This window comes from Botryllus schlosseri, chromosome 12 (genome assembly GCF_051294905.1).
Source record: "Botryllus schlosseri isolate E-star chromosome 12, Bs_hap1, whole genome shotgun sequence".
NCBI classification, from domain to species: domain Eukaryota; kingdom Metazoa; phylum Chordata; class Ascidiacea; order Stolidobranchia; family Styelidae; genus Botryllus; species Botryllus schlosseri.
The window spans coordinates 19,258,493-19,273,025 of NC_137247.1; the positions used below are offsets into that span (position 1 = coordinate 19,258,493).

The 14,533-nt window shown below is 41.7% G+C and overlaps 1 protein-coding gene across 1 annotated transcript; it reads right to left on the bottom strand.

Annotated features, from left to right (window-relative positions):
- Positions 1 to 1,825: 1,825 nt before the first annotated feature.
- On the bottom strand, positions 1,826 to 4,063 carry LOC145452527 (zinc finger protein 862-like). The gene has a single exon (XM_080330699.1). It carries the CDS (start codon positions 3,983 to 3,985, stop codon positions 1,970 to 1,972), a length of 2,016 nt encoding a protein of 671 aa, XP_080186825.1. The 5' UTR covers positions 3,986 to 4,063; the 3' UTR covers positions 1,826 to 1,969.
- Between the last annotated feature and the right edge of the window lie 10,470 nt (positions 4,064 to 14,533).

A 14,533-nucleotide genomic window follows, 5' to 3' on the forward strand; every position in this document is an offset into this window, starting at 1 on the left:
CATTTTGGATTATCTGGATTTACCTTTAGTACATCCCGCGAATGGATTCCGATGCGGTACTATAACATTTTTGATAATAATGACTCAAGGATTTCCAATCAACAATACTGGAATTTTTTGGTAATGCTAGAGTTGTCAAATGATTAGTTGCGTGTTTTTGTTAAGTGTTTGATTTCGAGTTAATAAAGATAATAACTGTGTAATGCACATACTTGTGATTCTTGATTCTTGTATTGATTCTATAAGTGTGAAAACAGTGGCGCGGAATGTGCGAATAATTCGATGCAGTTGAAAGTCGTCGTCAGTAATATTCGGGTTACGTTCGATTCAACAAAACGCGTTAAGGGATTTGTCAAAGGATTAGAGTTGTACCGATTTAGAACATTCAGATACGAATCGACTTGATTTGTGTAGTGAGTTTCATTTCAAGTTGACAAACTAACACATTGATTGAATATTTTCATGGATCTTATCACGCAACTAAAGTCAGCCACTATTCTGGAGGCGTGAAACATATAGCGATCGCGGGCGAGTGACAAATTGTTGGTTTTCGAATCACCGCCTGCGACGGTTCTGGGACAAACTAATTACCGAAATATTACCTTGTGAGCGGGCATGAGGGATTGCTACGTCTGACGCGTTATCCGGTGAGTGGTCGTCGGATTTTAAAATTATATCACACCCTTTTGAATAAGCGTTCACTTCACAGAGGATTAGGGTTAGAGCGGAAATAAGTGACAATTTGTCGCTATTCAAGCTACCGACACTGGCGGTCTGTTATTCGTTACTTGTTAAATCTTACCAGCGATATTAAGTTCTGTGACAAACTGATTACTAAAATTTCACCGCGTGAGCGATCAATATGCCTGTAACACCAAGTCGTGAAAGATGGTTATGACCGAGACATTATCTTGTCAGCGATCGCGGGGTTTTGCAAACTATTTCACAGCTATTTGAAGTGGTAATTTGTGACCGTTGTTATTGTTGATATTCGAATCACCGTCTACGCCGGCTCTGTGGTAAACTAAATACCGAAATATTACCTTGCAAGTGATTCCTAGACTTAGCAAACTATTTCACACCTTTTTTGCTGAAAGTACGACATACCGCCCGCAGTCTATACCGAAAGTACGAATCACGACCGCACCCATAAGACGCAATAGCCGCATGCGACCCCCGCCGTAAGAAATAAGAGCCGCATGCCAACACGAGTTTCCAATACGACATGCGAGAGATGCCTATACCCGAAAGTACGAATCACGACCGCGTCCATAAGAATCCATTACGAATCACGGGAAAGTACGAATCACGACCACGAGTTTTCATTACGATTCAGGAATAGTGTAATAATCGATAGTAGCGGCTGGACGAGAAATAATTCAGCGCACAGGTCATTCGAAATATAGGTCGCACGCACTGCTTAATCCTCACAACAAGCCACGTTTCCGTTTGTGCGGTTATTGTTGGTGACTCGTGCATATTCAACACCACGCGAGAGACGCCTGAAAGTACGAATCGCGACCGCACCCATAAGAACACATGATAAATCACCACAGAACCCGTAAGAATACATAACAGGCGAATCACCGCCACCGCCTATAGCAAAAAAGGCGAGTCACGACCCCGAGTTTTCACGGCGAATCACGACCGCGGCCTATACCCGAAAAGGCGAATCACGACCGCATCCATAAGAACACATGGCGAATCGCGGCCCCGCCATAAGAGATAAGAGGCGAATCGCCACCCCCGGTTTTCCAGGCGAATCGCCACCCCGCCTATAAGCCACAATAGCCGCGTGCGACCGATCTACTATACTACTCACGTGTGCTGTGGCGCGTATTTTGAGGGTGTTTTGGCTTCAGTTCGAGTGCGGTGCCTTTCTGAAAAAAATGAGTGCTTCCAAAATTGTTCACAAATTTATCTCAAATTTAAGACCCCGTCGTATCTAGATCGCAGTCTCCCTTTACATTTAATCCTTATTTTCCCGTCTGTCCTTTTCAGCTCTCCAATGGTTGTATACATTGTCCAGGTCAATGGCATCGTCTGTATTCAGTTTTGACTTTATGCGCATCAGCTGGTCCAAATGAGCCACTTGAAGACGATTTCTCGATGCTGTTTTGATCCGATTCATTAAACTAAAGCCTCTTTCGCAATCCGCACTGGATGCTTGAAATGTAGCACAAATATCCACAAGCTGTGAGACGTGCTTCAGCTCCTCGCATTTTAGTGTCGCAGCCACCATATCGGAAAATGTTCCGATCGATCCTTGTTTCAATTTTTGCTTCATAACATATTTGAAATCAGGATATTCATCGTGAATGGCCTCCATAGAATGTGGCTGGTGGAAAATGTCCTCATACTTCTTTGTTAATATGGCAATGTCTGCTGCTCCGTACTCGAAGTCAGAACTGATATCTGAACTCAATGCCTCACAGTCCAATGCAGACCACTCCTTCAATTCATTCTCTGGAAATCGAGCATCCAAGTGATCGCAAAGATTACGAATAAAACAAATAATCGCGTCGGTATCTATGACTTCAGCTGACCCAGCCCTCATCACCTCTTTGACGCGGTCACTCCACTTGATAACCTTTCCTTCTTTCAGATACTGAGAACGCAGCTTCTCAATCTTTGCTCTTGCAAGGCAGTGTCCCTCCATCACAGTCAGATTGCGTTTTTGAAAAGAAAGACACAGTTGTGCCAGGTCATCCAAAACATCTCCCAGAGCAGTGAGAATAAACTTGAATTTTGAATCCGTCAGCTTTTTGTAACAGTATTTTGTCACTGGATCTCTATAATTACTGGATGATTCTCTCCTGCAGTATTCTTCGAGAACTGTGTAGTTCCTCAGAACAGCCTTCACAGCTTGGTGCCGCGAAAGCCACCGTACTTCGTTCAGAGGTCTGAATGACAGCGAATCCTCATCAAGAATCTTCGATAGGTCTTCAAATTTCCCCTTTTTTACAGTGGATCTAGAGAAAGTGGAATACACCGTTCTGAGAAACGTTTCCACGTCACGCATCGCAGGGACGTCTTTCCATGCATCAACAATGCCCAAGTCTTCTCTATGGGCAACACAGTGCTGTTCTGTTAGATGTGGTATTTGCTGCTTTAATAACGCTGCAACTCCGTTGTGCTTTCCCAACATTACTGAGGCACCGTCGGAGGTCAGCATCACCATTCTCTGCATGTCTAATTTATGCTTGGCGTAAAACTGAGTTATTGCCTGCACAATATCCCGAGCGGTGCATCCAGTCAGCTGGGAAATGCCTCCAAACACAGTTTTGTAGTCGACCTCATTTTCCTCTCTATATTTAATGTAAAGCACTAGCATTTTGTGCACTGTTATGTCTGTGCTCTCATCCACGATCAGAGTGTGCCAATGTGCATTTCTAAGTTTGCACATTGTCTCATTCTGCACTATTTGATTGATAGAATTCACAAACTCAAAGGCATAATTTTTGCTTCGCCAGCTCTCTGGAATACTCACGTACTTTGCCATGTGATCGTGAATTTGTTGAACTGACAGCATAGAAGTATTCATGTTTATGGCTAGGAGAATATTGTCGACGAGAACCTTAACTTGATCGGGGTTGGATTTCTTCACGAGTGACAGCTCGCTCCTCTTCTCTCGATCGTTGATGCTCTCAGTCAGTAATGTGCCGATTCCAATTCTCATCTTGCACCTTCTTACGATTCCGACCGCTTTCTCGTGGGTTTTGCTCTTAATGTGACGCTTAAGGTAATCCAGCCTCCATGCTTTCCACATTTTACCATCCGAAAACTCGTTTGATATTTTGGCTTCTCGACATATTTTGCACATTAGACCTTTCTCGCTCGAGAAAGAAAAAATCTCACCTAATTTTATAGTTTTGTCTTCCGTTTTCACGTGCTCCGACAACCATTCTATTTTAAACGAATCACAGCTCTTTGTCAATTTGGCTTGGTGGGGAGATGAGAAACCACCCATTCGTTTTGCCATCATTAAAAGCGGTCAGTAGAAACAGTGCTAAGCAGAATTAGTGAGTATTCACTCAACGCTGGCCCACCGGCAAGCAGCTAGCTAAAACACTTATAATAGCGACACAAATGGACGCATGTAACCGCATTACTATATACGGCGAATCGTAATGCTGTGCGACTGCGTGTGACGTCACAATTAATCAATGTACGTATGTTGATATACTATGGATTACTAGAAGACAGACATACCCGCACGAGAACGCACCCGAAATCAATACAAGCGATCGATGTAGGCCTATCGCGTTAAAACACTGATGTGACGTCTTGATACCGGCAGCGCACTCATTACTTTCAAGACATACAGTCAGATATAATGATACGAATATTCAAGTCTGATTGAAGCAAGAACAAGATCACCGTATGACCTTATCTACAGAAGATACCCGTTCAAACCAATCGAATAAAATCACAAATTTGTGCTGCTGAGAAGCTGATCCAACGCAACGCCTTAAAGTGCATATAGTTGCTGCATTTCCTGATCAACGTTTGCAAAGGGATGGATTTTTTCAACAATATTAGTGCTTGTACTTGCATATTCTGCATATTACCCTATATCACCATACGTGATCAGATTTGCCTGATAGAAGTGATGACTTCAAAAATTCGCGACATGCAATTGTAAAGTAAATCTTACATAACAATCATGCCACGCGAACAAGACTATTCGTTAGTTTCTCGTAGTTTAACTTCGAGCTAGAGCCCATTGTTATTTACAACTTCGTTACACCATTTTATATCGCCATTCCCACAAGGAATGCGCTATTGAAATGATATCAGTATCGCTCACGCGTACGATATCATTCTAAAAAAAAATCTGTTTCGTGAGGCGCACACGATTGCAAATTCTCATTGCTTCGCAGAGCGCAATATTTACCTTTGCGGGCTGCAGGCTTACCTCGGTTTCAGACTTCAGCGATAGCACTATTTACCCCTGGCAATGTTTCCTCTCATTTTTCTCGAGTCTGAGCGCCTGCGCGGTGCCTTGGACAACAGTGCGCAACGATTAAAAAAAAGTCATCACTTCGGAATTTTTGTGCGCGGCCAAGATTTTCTGTGCGCGGAGACCGTTTCAGTACTGCGCATTTGCGCACGCGCGCAGCTTAGAGGGAACATTGGTGATAATAGCATTATCATATGTGCATGTGCATCCTGTGATCGAGACATTGACTGGATATGCGCTAGAAGTCCAGCGCAAATTTCGCACTGACTTTTGTTAGTAATGAAATTAAATAAATTGTTTTGTTTCCGGTAGAACTGTTCAATATTGCTTTCAGAACTACAGTAATTGCAGTAGAGTATATGAACTCGAAGGCTTTTCGTGTACCCCTTATCAGGAGTTAACCACGCAATGAGAAATCTACAGAAAACCAAATTGGCTAATTATGACGTAACAATGCAATTATAAAAGGAACTCTAGACAAAGTTAGTTGTACCGGTACTCAGTGTTGCCAATTGGCGCATTTGAGAGCCAAATTTCGGAAATTTGGCTCTTTTAAAGGTCGGTTGGCAACGAAAAATTACGTTTGGCGCGTTGGCTCCAATTTGGCGCATTTTAATAAAGTCGAATCGCTCTTCTTTAGTCCTCGTTCTAACCTTGGATATTAGGATTTGCAGGCCTGTACCATCATTTGAGCGGCTTATTGCCATCACAGTGCTTTCCTCGTGCCCCATATACTAGATCAGGGGTCACCCACGCGGGCCTAAGGTAGCCCGCAAGGACCAGATGATTCGCCCGCGGGCCTGTTCTAGAAAATAGAGTACAAATGATATTTTTTATAATGAGATTGATTTATTTAGCTGTTCTTGTGTAAATAACACTAACATGTAACTTGGTTACTCCAGACATTTGCCTGCTTTAGTATTTCACTGTATTTTTGGTTGTAACTCGCTTTGTGCTCACAATAAATAAAACTTTCTTCTTAAGACCGATAGAAACATGATGTTTGGCAGCTTTTGAGCTATTCTATATATCATGACTTTACGAGCAGTGGTTGTCGAGTTGTGCAATTTTACCCCTTGGTGCGTTGAAATTGGGGGGTTGCCGGCTGGAAAATAGGGGCAATTCCATAAAGTCACTTTTTATTGAAGTTTCAGGTCATTCGTCGGGATTTAAGAACCCCCTTTTTTCGATTAAAAAAAGTTATTTTCACTCTTCTCTAATTAAAAACGCACGCAGGCTGTTGACAACGTGTCATTTTCGTGTTTTAGGTGTAATTTATAAGCATATTGTTTGAAATCGAAAATAGTTGGCTCTTTGAAGGGCCATTTGGCACATTTTGGAGAGCAATTTGGCTATTTTGAACCACCAGCAGTTGGCAACCCTGCGGCGGTACTCCAGTAGTCGTGACAAGAGAGAATCAAATCGTACAATACAATACACATTGCACAGACAATTAACAGTATTTTAAGATTACATAGAAACTCGTTCTGCTTCTAATTGTGCCGCGAACTCTTGATAACGGGTACACGAAGAGTCTTTGAGTTAATAAATTCTACTACACTGAATGTAGTACTGAAAGAACTCTTCAAGTTCACTACTGCCAGTCACATATTTAAGGTGTCTTTGCATTTTATCTGAGAGCTAATAAGTTGACTAACATTTCAAAAGTGGCATTTTTCGAATCACGCAGCCTAATTCCAAAATCGGAATATAACGAACCCGGACCAGGACGGGGCTCGTTCATTTTCGGACCAAAAACCCTTTTTCTCCGTAAGGCTGTACTGAGTTTGGTCCGAAAGTGAACGAGCCCCGTAGGTGCGTCAATTAGATGTTCCGGAATCATCATCATCCGTAAGTGGAAGAAAACATTCCTCCAAATTAGTATCAATGATCGTTTCTTAAGGTTTTATCAATATAAAATCCCTTAAAATAACAAATTCACTACGAGACTAGCGTCTTTGCATTGAGAAATAAGAGAAAATGCCAGGTTGACAATTTGTCAACGTGTGTGCCGATTAAGTTACCTAAAATCCCTGTGCTGATATGGGTTAATACATAAAAATTTACGATTGACTGCAGTGGTGCTCACATTAGTCAGCAGCGCCCACTTCCTGCTAAGTATTCAGGTGGTTTTCAGGTGCTGTAGGCCAAAAAATCTCACAACTACTGTGCTGGTGTGCCGCGAACTATTTTTCATTTCCACAGGGTGCCGCGAGGTCAAAAAGGTTGAGAACCACTGAGCTAGCCAAACACCTGTAGTGACACAAGTGGACGCTTGTAACCGCAAAGACGGCGATTCGTAATTTTGTGCGACCTTCTGTGACGTCACAAAAATCCGTGCATGTGGTGACATATAGATTACTAGTAGACATACACGCACGAGAACGCGCTTCAAATCAATACTTTACTGGCGATCGATGTAGGCCTACCGCAATAAAACACTGATGTGACGTCTTAATACCGGCAATGCACTCATTACTATCAAGACAAACAGTCATGTGTTGGGGTCAAGTCACTGCCTTCGAGTCACGAGTCATGTCGATTCATTGCAGATTTTGACTCGAGTCAAGTCAAGTCAATCGATTTTCGAAGGTGACTCGAGTCAAGTCAAGTCACTCGATTTTTAGAGGTGACTCGAGTCAAGTCACGAGTCAAGTCACAATTCAAGTCAAATTGAATTTTCGAAGTAGGAGTGACGATTCAAAGTCATAACATTTTGCCAGCTGTGTGAAAGACAGATTAATTAGCCATTTATCTTGAATCAAATAACGAATATAAAGTTAAATATACATGCAAAATTGCATTGTATCGCACACGCACACGTAGAACTACTAATAAAATACGTGAGTACCTGTATAGTTACATGCTACAGTCTGTTATTAATGTTATTATCAGCCAAAATATAAATTCGAATACGACGCCTCGAGAAGTTCAAACAAATTGATGTGGTACAATATACTACCCAGCATTACATCTGTGAGACTATAAATGCATGAACTATATTTATTCTATTTAAATCATACAAGATGGTTGGTAAAGGTGAGCACTGCACAATGTAAGCACTGAGCCGTCTAAGAAACAGAGATACCTTGCTATTAAATTAATCTACTTATTACTACGGCAACGTAAGCTGTGATCATTTCGTTTGCGGCCAATATATTTGTGATGTAACAATGGAGGACCAGTGAAACGTACAATATGTGAATGACTGGTTGCTCTCACAAGTGTCACCGGCGTATCGCTAATAATCCGAATCTACACATGATACAGGGATTTGGTCGACACCGTTTACTTATTGATGACTTGAAATTGACTCAAACATTTTGCTATAAGTCACGATTCAATCCCAGTTCTGAAGCGCCGAGTCAAGTCAAGTCAAGTCAAGTCATTTTTGCAAAGTGACTCGAGTCAAGTCAAGTCATACGAAAAAGCTGACTCGAGTCATCCCGACACTGTGATACGAATATTCAAGTCTGACTGAAGCAAGAACAATATTAGCGTATGACCTTATCGACGGAAGCTTCCCGTTCAAACGAATCAAATAATCAAAATTTGTGCTGCTGAGAAGCTGATGTAAGTCAACGCCCTACAGTGTGCAGTTGAAGCATTTCCCGATCAATGTTTGCAAGGGGATGGATTTTTTCAACAATATTGGTGCTTCTACTTGCATGTTCTGCATATTATCCTATGTCGACATGCGTGATCAGATTTGCCATATGTAAGTGATGACTTCGAAAATTCACGGCATGCAATTGTACAGCAAATCTTGTGCAATGTTTATGCCACGTGGAGAATACTATTCGCTAGTTTCGCGATGATTAACTTCGAACTAGCCCATTGTTATTTATAACTTTGTTAAACCATGTTATTTCGCCATTCCCAGAAAAGATTGCGCTATTGAAATGATATCAGTATCGCTCACGCGTACGAGACCATTTACTGAAAGAAAAATTTATTTCGTGAGGCGCACTTCATTGCAAATTATCATTTCTTCACAGAGCGCAATATTTACCTTTACGAGCCACACTTCTACCTCGGTTTTAGACTTCAGCGATAACACTATTTGCCCCTGGCAATGTTCCCTCTAATTTTTCACGAGTCTGCGCGCTTGCGCGGTCCCTTAGAGAACAGTGCGCAGCGACTAAAAAAAAGTCATCACTTCAGATTTTTTGTGCGCAACAGAGGGAACTCAGAAGTAATGACAGTTCCGACTTGAGTCGATATGAAACCGATTTGTGGCGGTATTGGGGGCGGCACCTTCATATAAGGCGACTGTTGTGTCATCACTGCGATTGCCGATTTATGTCACCCGTGATCTATAGACGTTCATAATACGATTTGACGTGTTTTTTAATCATGCTGTTGCTGTCGATTTCGCTTTCATATACCGTCTTTATCAATGGTCACTTTGCATCAGCCGATACTATGATGTCCGCCCTATTTTTTCGTGCTAGGTTTTTTATTACAACTCATACGCGAATAGGGTTAACATGATGAGCCCAGATAAACCTCAAACGCTTACGGAGATAAGACGTTTTGATACTGTAGTCATGCGTTTAATACCCATCCCGTGTCACCTTCTTCGTATGACTTGACTTGACTTGACTCGAGTCCCTTTGCAAAAATGACTTGACTTGACTCGGCGTATCAGAATTGTGGATTGACTCGTCGAAGCAAAATTCACGAGTCAATTTCAATTCATCAAATAATCGATGTCGATAAAAATCACTGTACTTTGCATGGGTTCGGATTGTTCGCGAAACGTTGGTGTAGCCCGTGAGAGCGACCGGTCATTCAATGATCGTAAGTTCTACAGAACCTTCATTGTTCTCTCCCAAATAAATTGACCGCAAACGAAGTGATCGAAGCTTACAGCTTACGTTGTCGTAAACGAGTAGTAAAGTAATTAAATAGCAAAATATCTATTTCTGTTGTCTGTTCTTATCTTAACCAAACCTCTTGTTTTATTGAAATTGAATTCGAATATAGTTTTTATGTACTCCTCGATCTTTGGCGCAGGCTCGAATTGTATCAGATGAATATGTGAATGGTTAAGGTATCGCATCTCACCAACTCGTTTCTCAATTCCCTATTCTCTATTTTGGCTGTTAACTATAATCTGAGGCTATGCAATTACTTATCTAGTTTAAGAGTTCTACGTATACGTATATGTGAGCGATACAGCGGATTCTTGCGTGTATATTTAACTCTCTATATTCGTTAATCGCTTCAGAATCAATGACCATTCATTCGAGTCGAGTCCCCTTCGAAATGGATTGAATTTACTAGACTCGAGTCAAAATGTGTAATGACTCGAAATGACTTGTGACTCGAAGGTAGTGACTTGATCCCAACACTGGTACGAGCACATAATTATGACTGGCACAGGCAATGCTTTGCCTATCGATTGTATACAGGAGTGAAATTTTTAACATGGTTAGTGAATTAAATAGACCAGTGATTCTCAACCTTTTTCACCTCGCGGACCGGTAAAATTTCACAAAATATTCGGCGGACCGGTGAACTTTCGAAGATTGAAATTATCCCTAAATGTAAAGAATGCCATGCACTGTTTTCTTGCAATATATGGTGCTAGAGAGTGGGATTTAGAAGGTTTGGGTGTGAGATGTCGTCTTGTAAAATTTAAGGCACGTTAATCAAACATATTGGGGCGGGTCTGTTGGAATAATTCGTTACATATCATTATTTCGTTATTTATTATTTCGTTATTTCTGTTATATATAGTGAATAGATTTTGAAATCGCCCAAACGTATTAAACTAAAAGACGAACACGATTCCAAATTGGTATTTCTTCACTGGCAAATATAATTGCTCTCTATGTTGTATGGCATTGGTCATGTGGGGTACAGATTGCCAGGGAAGCGAGATTCGTCACCAGCGATTTAGGCATCTATGCGCATTGAGCAATTAGACATATATGTATCGAAGTTTTCGGTCAACAAAGGGCAGTCCTTTTCGGCCAAGGTTTCCTCACTGCCGAATATTTTGGCACACTTTTCGGAGTACCATATTAGCCTAAACTTCATATTATGTTGATGCGTCGTCGCGCCGTAATGACTTAAGTCGAAAAGCCAATATTTATCAATCATACGTATTTCTTGGACAAAAGGCACCCAATAATCATAACATCTAGCGTCACTAAATCGCGCAAGGCGCGAAATTGTTTTTAAATTAATTGGATAAAGTTTCACATAAATACTATGTTTGTAATAATAAACTTTTTTTTTCATTCAAGAAATAATTTTGGGCCTTTTCAAGCTCGATCCCGCTTCAATTGGGGATTTTCGGTGCAGCAGTTACGGTCCTGCACAAAATGAATGGATCGGAAACGAATGATTGTGCAAACTACGCGGTTTAGCGACTCAACTTTTACTTGTCGCTCGCATGTCATCAAATGTCAAGGCTTCAACTTCAAGTCAAATCGAACATGTTACCTCACGAAATTATGAATCAGTTTAAAATTTGATGTTTTATTTATTTTATCAATGGTTGTCCATTCCCTGCCTTCAACATATTGCATCTTGAAATTATGGTATAAAATTGTAATATACCGCCAGCACCGGCACGTAATTGTAACGTAATTGTACATCGCTAAATCATGTTCATGTCACACGGATAAGACAATTTGTGAGCCGAAATGCCGGTCCGCATCACCACGTTGCACATTCGAGAGTTTTCAAACTTTTGTGGTCGCGACGCCATTTACAAATTGGAAATGTTCCGTGGCTCACCTCAAAATCTGGTAAGCTGAATACTAAACAAATGTTCAGCCGCAGCCCCTTTTCCCTGACTTACTAACGGCCTATGTTCGCCATCTTCGCGATCCCCAGAAAAGGACCACTATCACTGCTGACGAAAGCATCCAATCGGCTTTACCGACACTAGGAATATACGGTTCTCTTAAACTTGCGATACAGTTAATGTTGTTGCAGTTAATGATAGTTATTATCTCCCGTGGCTAGGCACAGCTTGTAACAGGTTTGAAAATCAGATTAAGTCCTCCGTGAGCCATTGTTTTCCACAAGTGGAACCCCGTGTCATTTTTATTACGAAATCTTTACTACCAGCAACACGTAAGGATATGCTACCTGCGATCGATCAGAATAACATAATTTACCAATATACGTGCCGATGCGACAGTCGGGATGTGGGTTGCACATCTCAGCGCTTGCAACAAAGAATTCGTCAACACGTCCCTCGTCAAATTAGGAATTCGCAGGGTGATGACATGGCGTCTCCATCATCACAGTCCCTAGTTACCATGCGTGATTATGACCAAGTAACAGCATGTAATTCTGCCATCGGTCAGCACCTCTTGAAACACCCACAGTGTGCAAAGCATTACAATAACAATCAGTTTTCCATAGTTGCTCGTGGTCGTTCTCTTTTTCATTTAAAAGTCCTTGAATCAACTACCATAAAGCTGCAAAAGCCGATCCTCTTTCGCCAGAAGGAACATCTCTACACGCTGGGAATCTTCCATCAGTGTTGTTTTGTGGTTCGGCTGTTTTACAGCTGATTTTGTGTGCGTTGTTTACTCCCGTTCGCGACTCTGTGTATTTGTGATTATTACGTCACAACGACAAATTCTTTCTCTATTTCGAACTTGGTTAAGATTGTAGGATGGAGCGACGACTCATTGTTCTCAGTTTAGATCCGTCACGCTTGACTTTGCGTAGTGAAATTCCGTTCGCGAAAGTCCGATTGTCCTATTTTACATGTAAAAGTATAGGCAATTTCGGAAATACATTGACGAATTTGACCGCCGAAAAAAGGTGGAAATATTCGAGGTAGACGTTTAAAAGTTTGCATGTTACTAGGAAGCATCAATATGTTCTCACTAAAAAAATTTCACAACTGTACTCAACCCAGAACACGTCTGAAATCAATTCCCCGCAATGCCTTATTCAGCGATAAGTTCGCCGCGGCCGACTATATGTTCGAATCCCGTAAACTCGTAGCCAATGCAATAATTGATAAGGCTTTGTGCGGTAATAATTGAGTGGCCGTTAAAAGCCGATGATACCGATACAGAACTGCCCAAACTATTTCTGTGCATACGCAACCGATGAAAAAACGGATAGCCTACACACGAAAAGCGAATGAAAAAGAGCAAAGAAAAGATGATCACTTCCGAAAGATCAATATCGTACACTGTTTCATCGGGCATTAGGCCGAGGCGGATGTTACATTGGAAGATTGTACTTATTCGTTTTGACATCTTCCTTTCTGTTTACTAGGCTACATCGCATTGCCTTATATCGCGTTATACATTTCGCGTCTTACGCAGATAAGAATAATAGAACCGCCCCTGCAATTATGGTCAACAACTGCGCTATCCCTGGATGTAGCCAGTGGCGGCTCGTGACAATTATCGGGTGGTGGGGCAAGGGCTGCAAGCGACTTTTTATCAAGATGACGTCACAATGGCGTTTTCCAACGTAAACAAGTAACTTGGTGGTACGGTAACACGAACTCCCCGACAACAGTGATTTTAACGTATGTGCAGTGTTGCCAATTCAGCGATTTTTCATTCGGTTTAGCGACAAAAAATATCGATCTAGCGACTAGCGATAAATCTAGCGACTTTTGAAAAATATTTAGCGATATTCTAGCGATTATTTTTCGAAAATATCCGATATCAATCAACTTTGAACGGCAAACATCATTCACGTTTACCATATCTTATGCGCGCCACAGCGCCAGCAGCACGCATCGCCGATATGCGTTCAGGTAGCGTGCATGGATAGAAACGTCTATATAGTGACTTTCCTGGTCATTTAAGTGAATTTCGCCTCCAGCCGCAAAAATGTACAGTGTCCAGTTCAATAAACTCGTTAAAATCCTGAACTATATTGACCCCAACTTTTTTTCACGCTCCGCGCGATTTAGTTTTTAGGGTTTTACTATATTATCAACAACATACATTTCGGCGTCGTCCATTACCGCGCCACGTTGCAACAAGACATATAAAGTTTAGGCCGACATGGGACGCCGAGGAGTGTAGGCTACCCAAAAGTTCGGCAGGGTGAAAACCTTGGCCCAAAGACTGCCCGTATGTTGACCGAAAACTTCGATGTATACATGTCTAATTGTGCATTGCCGGTGCCGAATCGTCCTGTCCTGCCAATCCGAACCCCACAGGACAAATTCCATCTCGCAGCGAAAAATAATTTGGCAATTTAGAAATACCAATTTAGAATCGTGCGCGTCTTTTAGTTTAGCAGCCTACTTATGGGCGATTTCAATATATTTCCATATAGCAGACAGCAGGACGTCGTGAAATAACAACATTTAAAGAAGTAATTATGCCAACGGGCCCGCCCGAATATGTTCAATTACAATTTTACGTTGTGTTATCACCCTAGGGGTGACCAATATTCTTTGGGGGAGGGCTGACGAAGTGCTGTTTCGGCCCGAGGTAGTAGTAAGTCCTCAGTGGATCAGCCCTTCGCTACGTGGCCGGCAAACTCGGTGCATGTCGTTTTCAAGTATCCCTACCCAGTTAAGGGAAGGCAAGATCCTTTCCGGAATCATCGGTACATCGC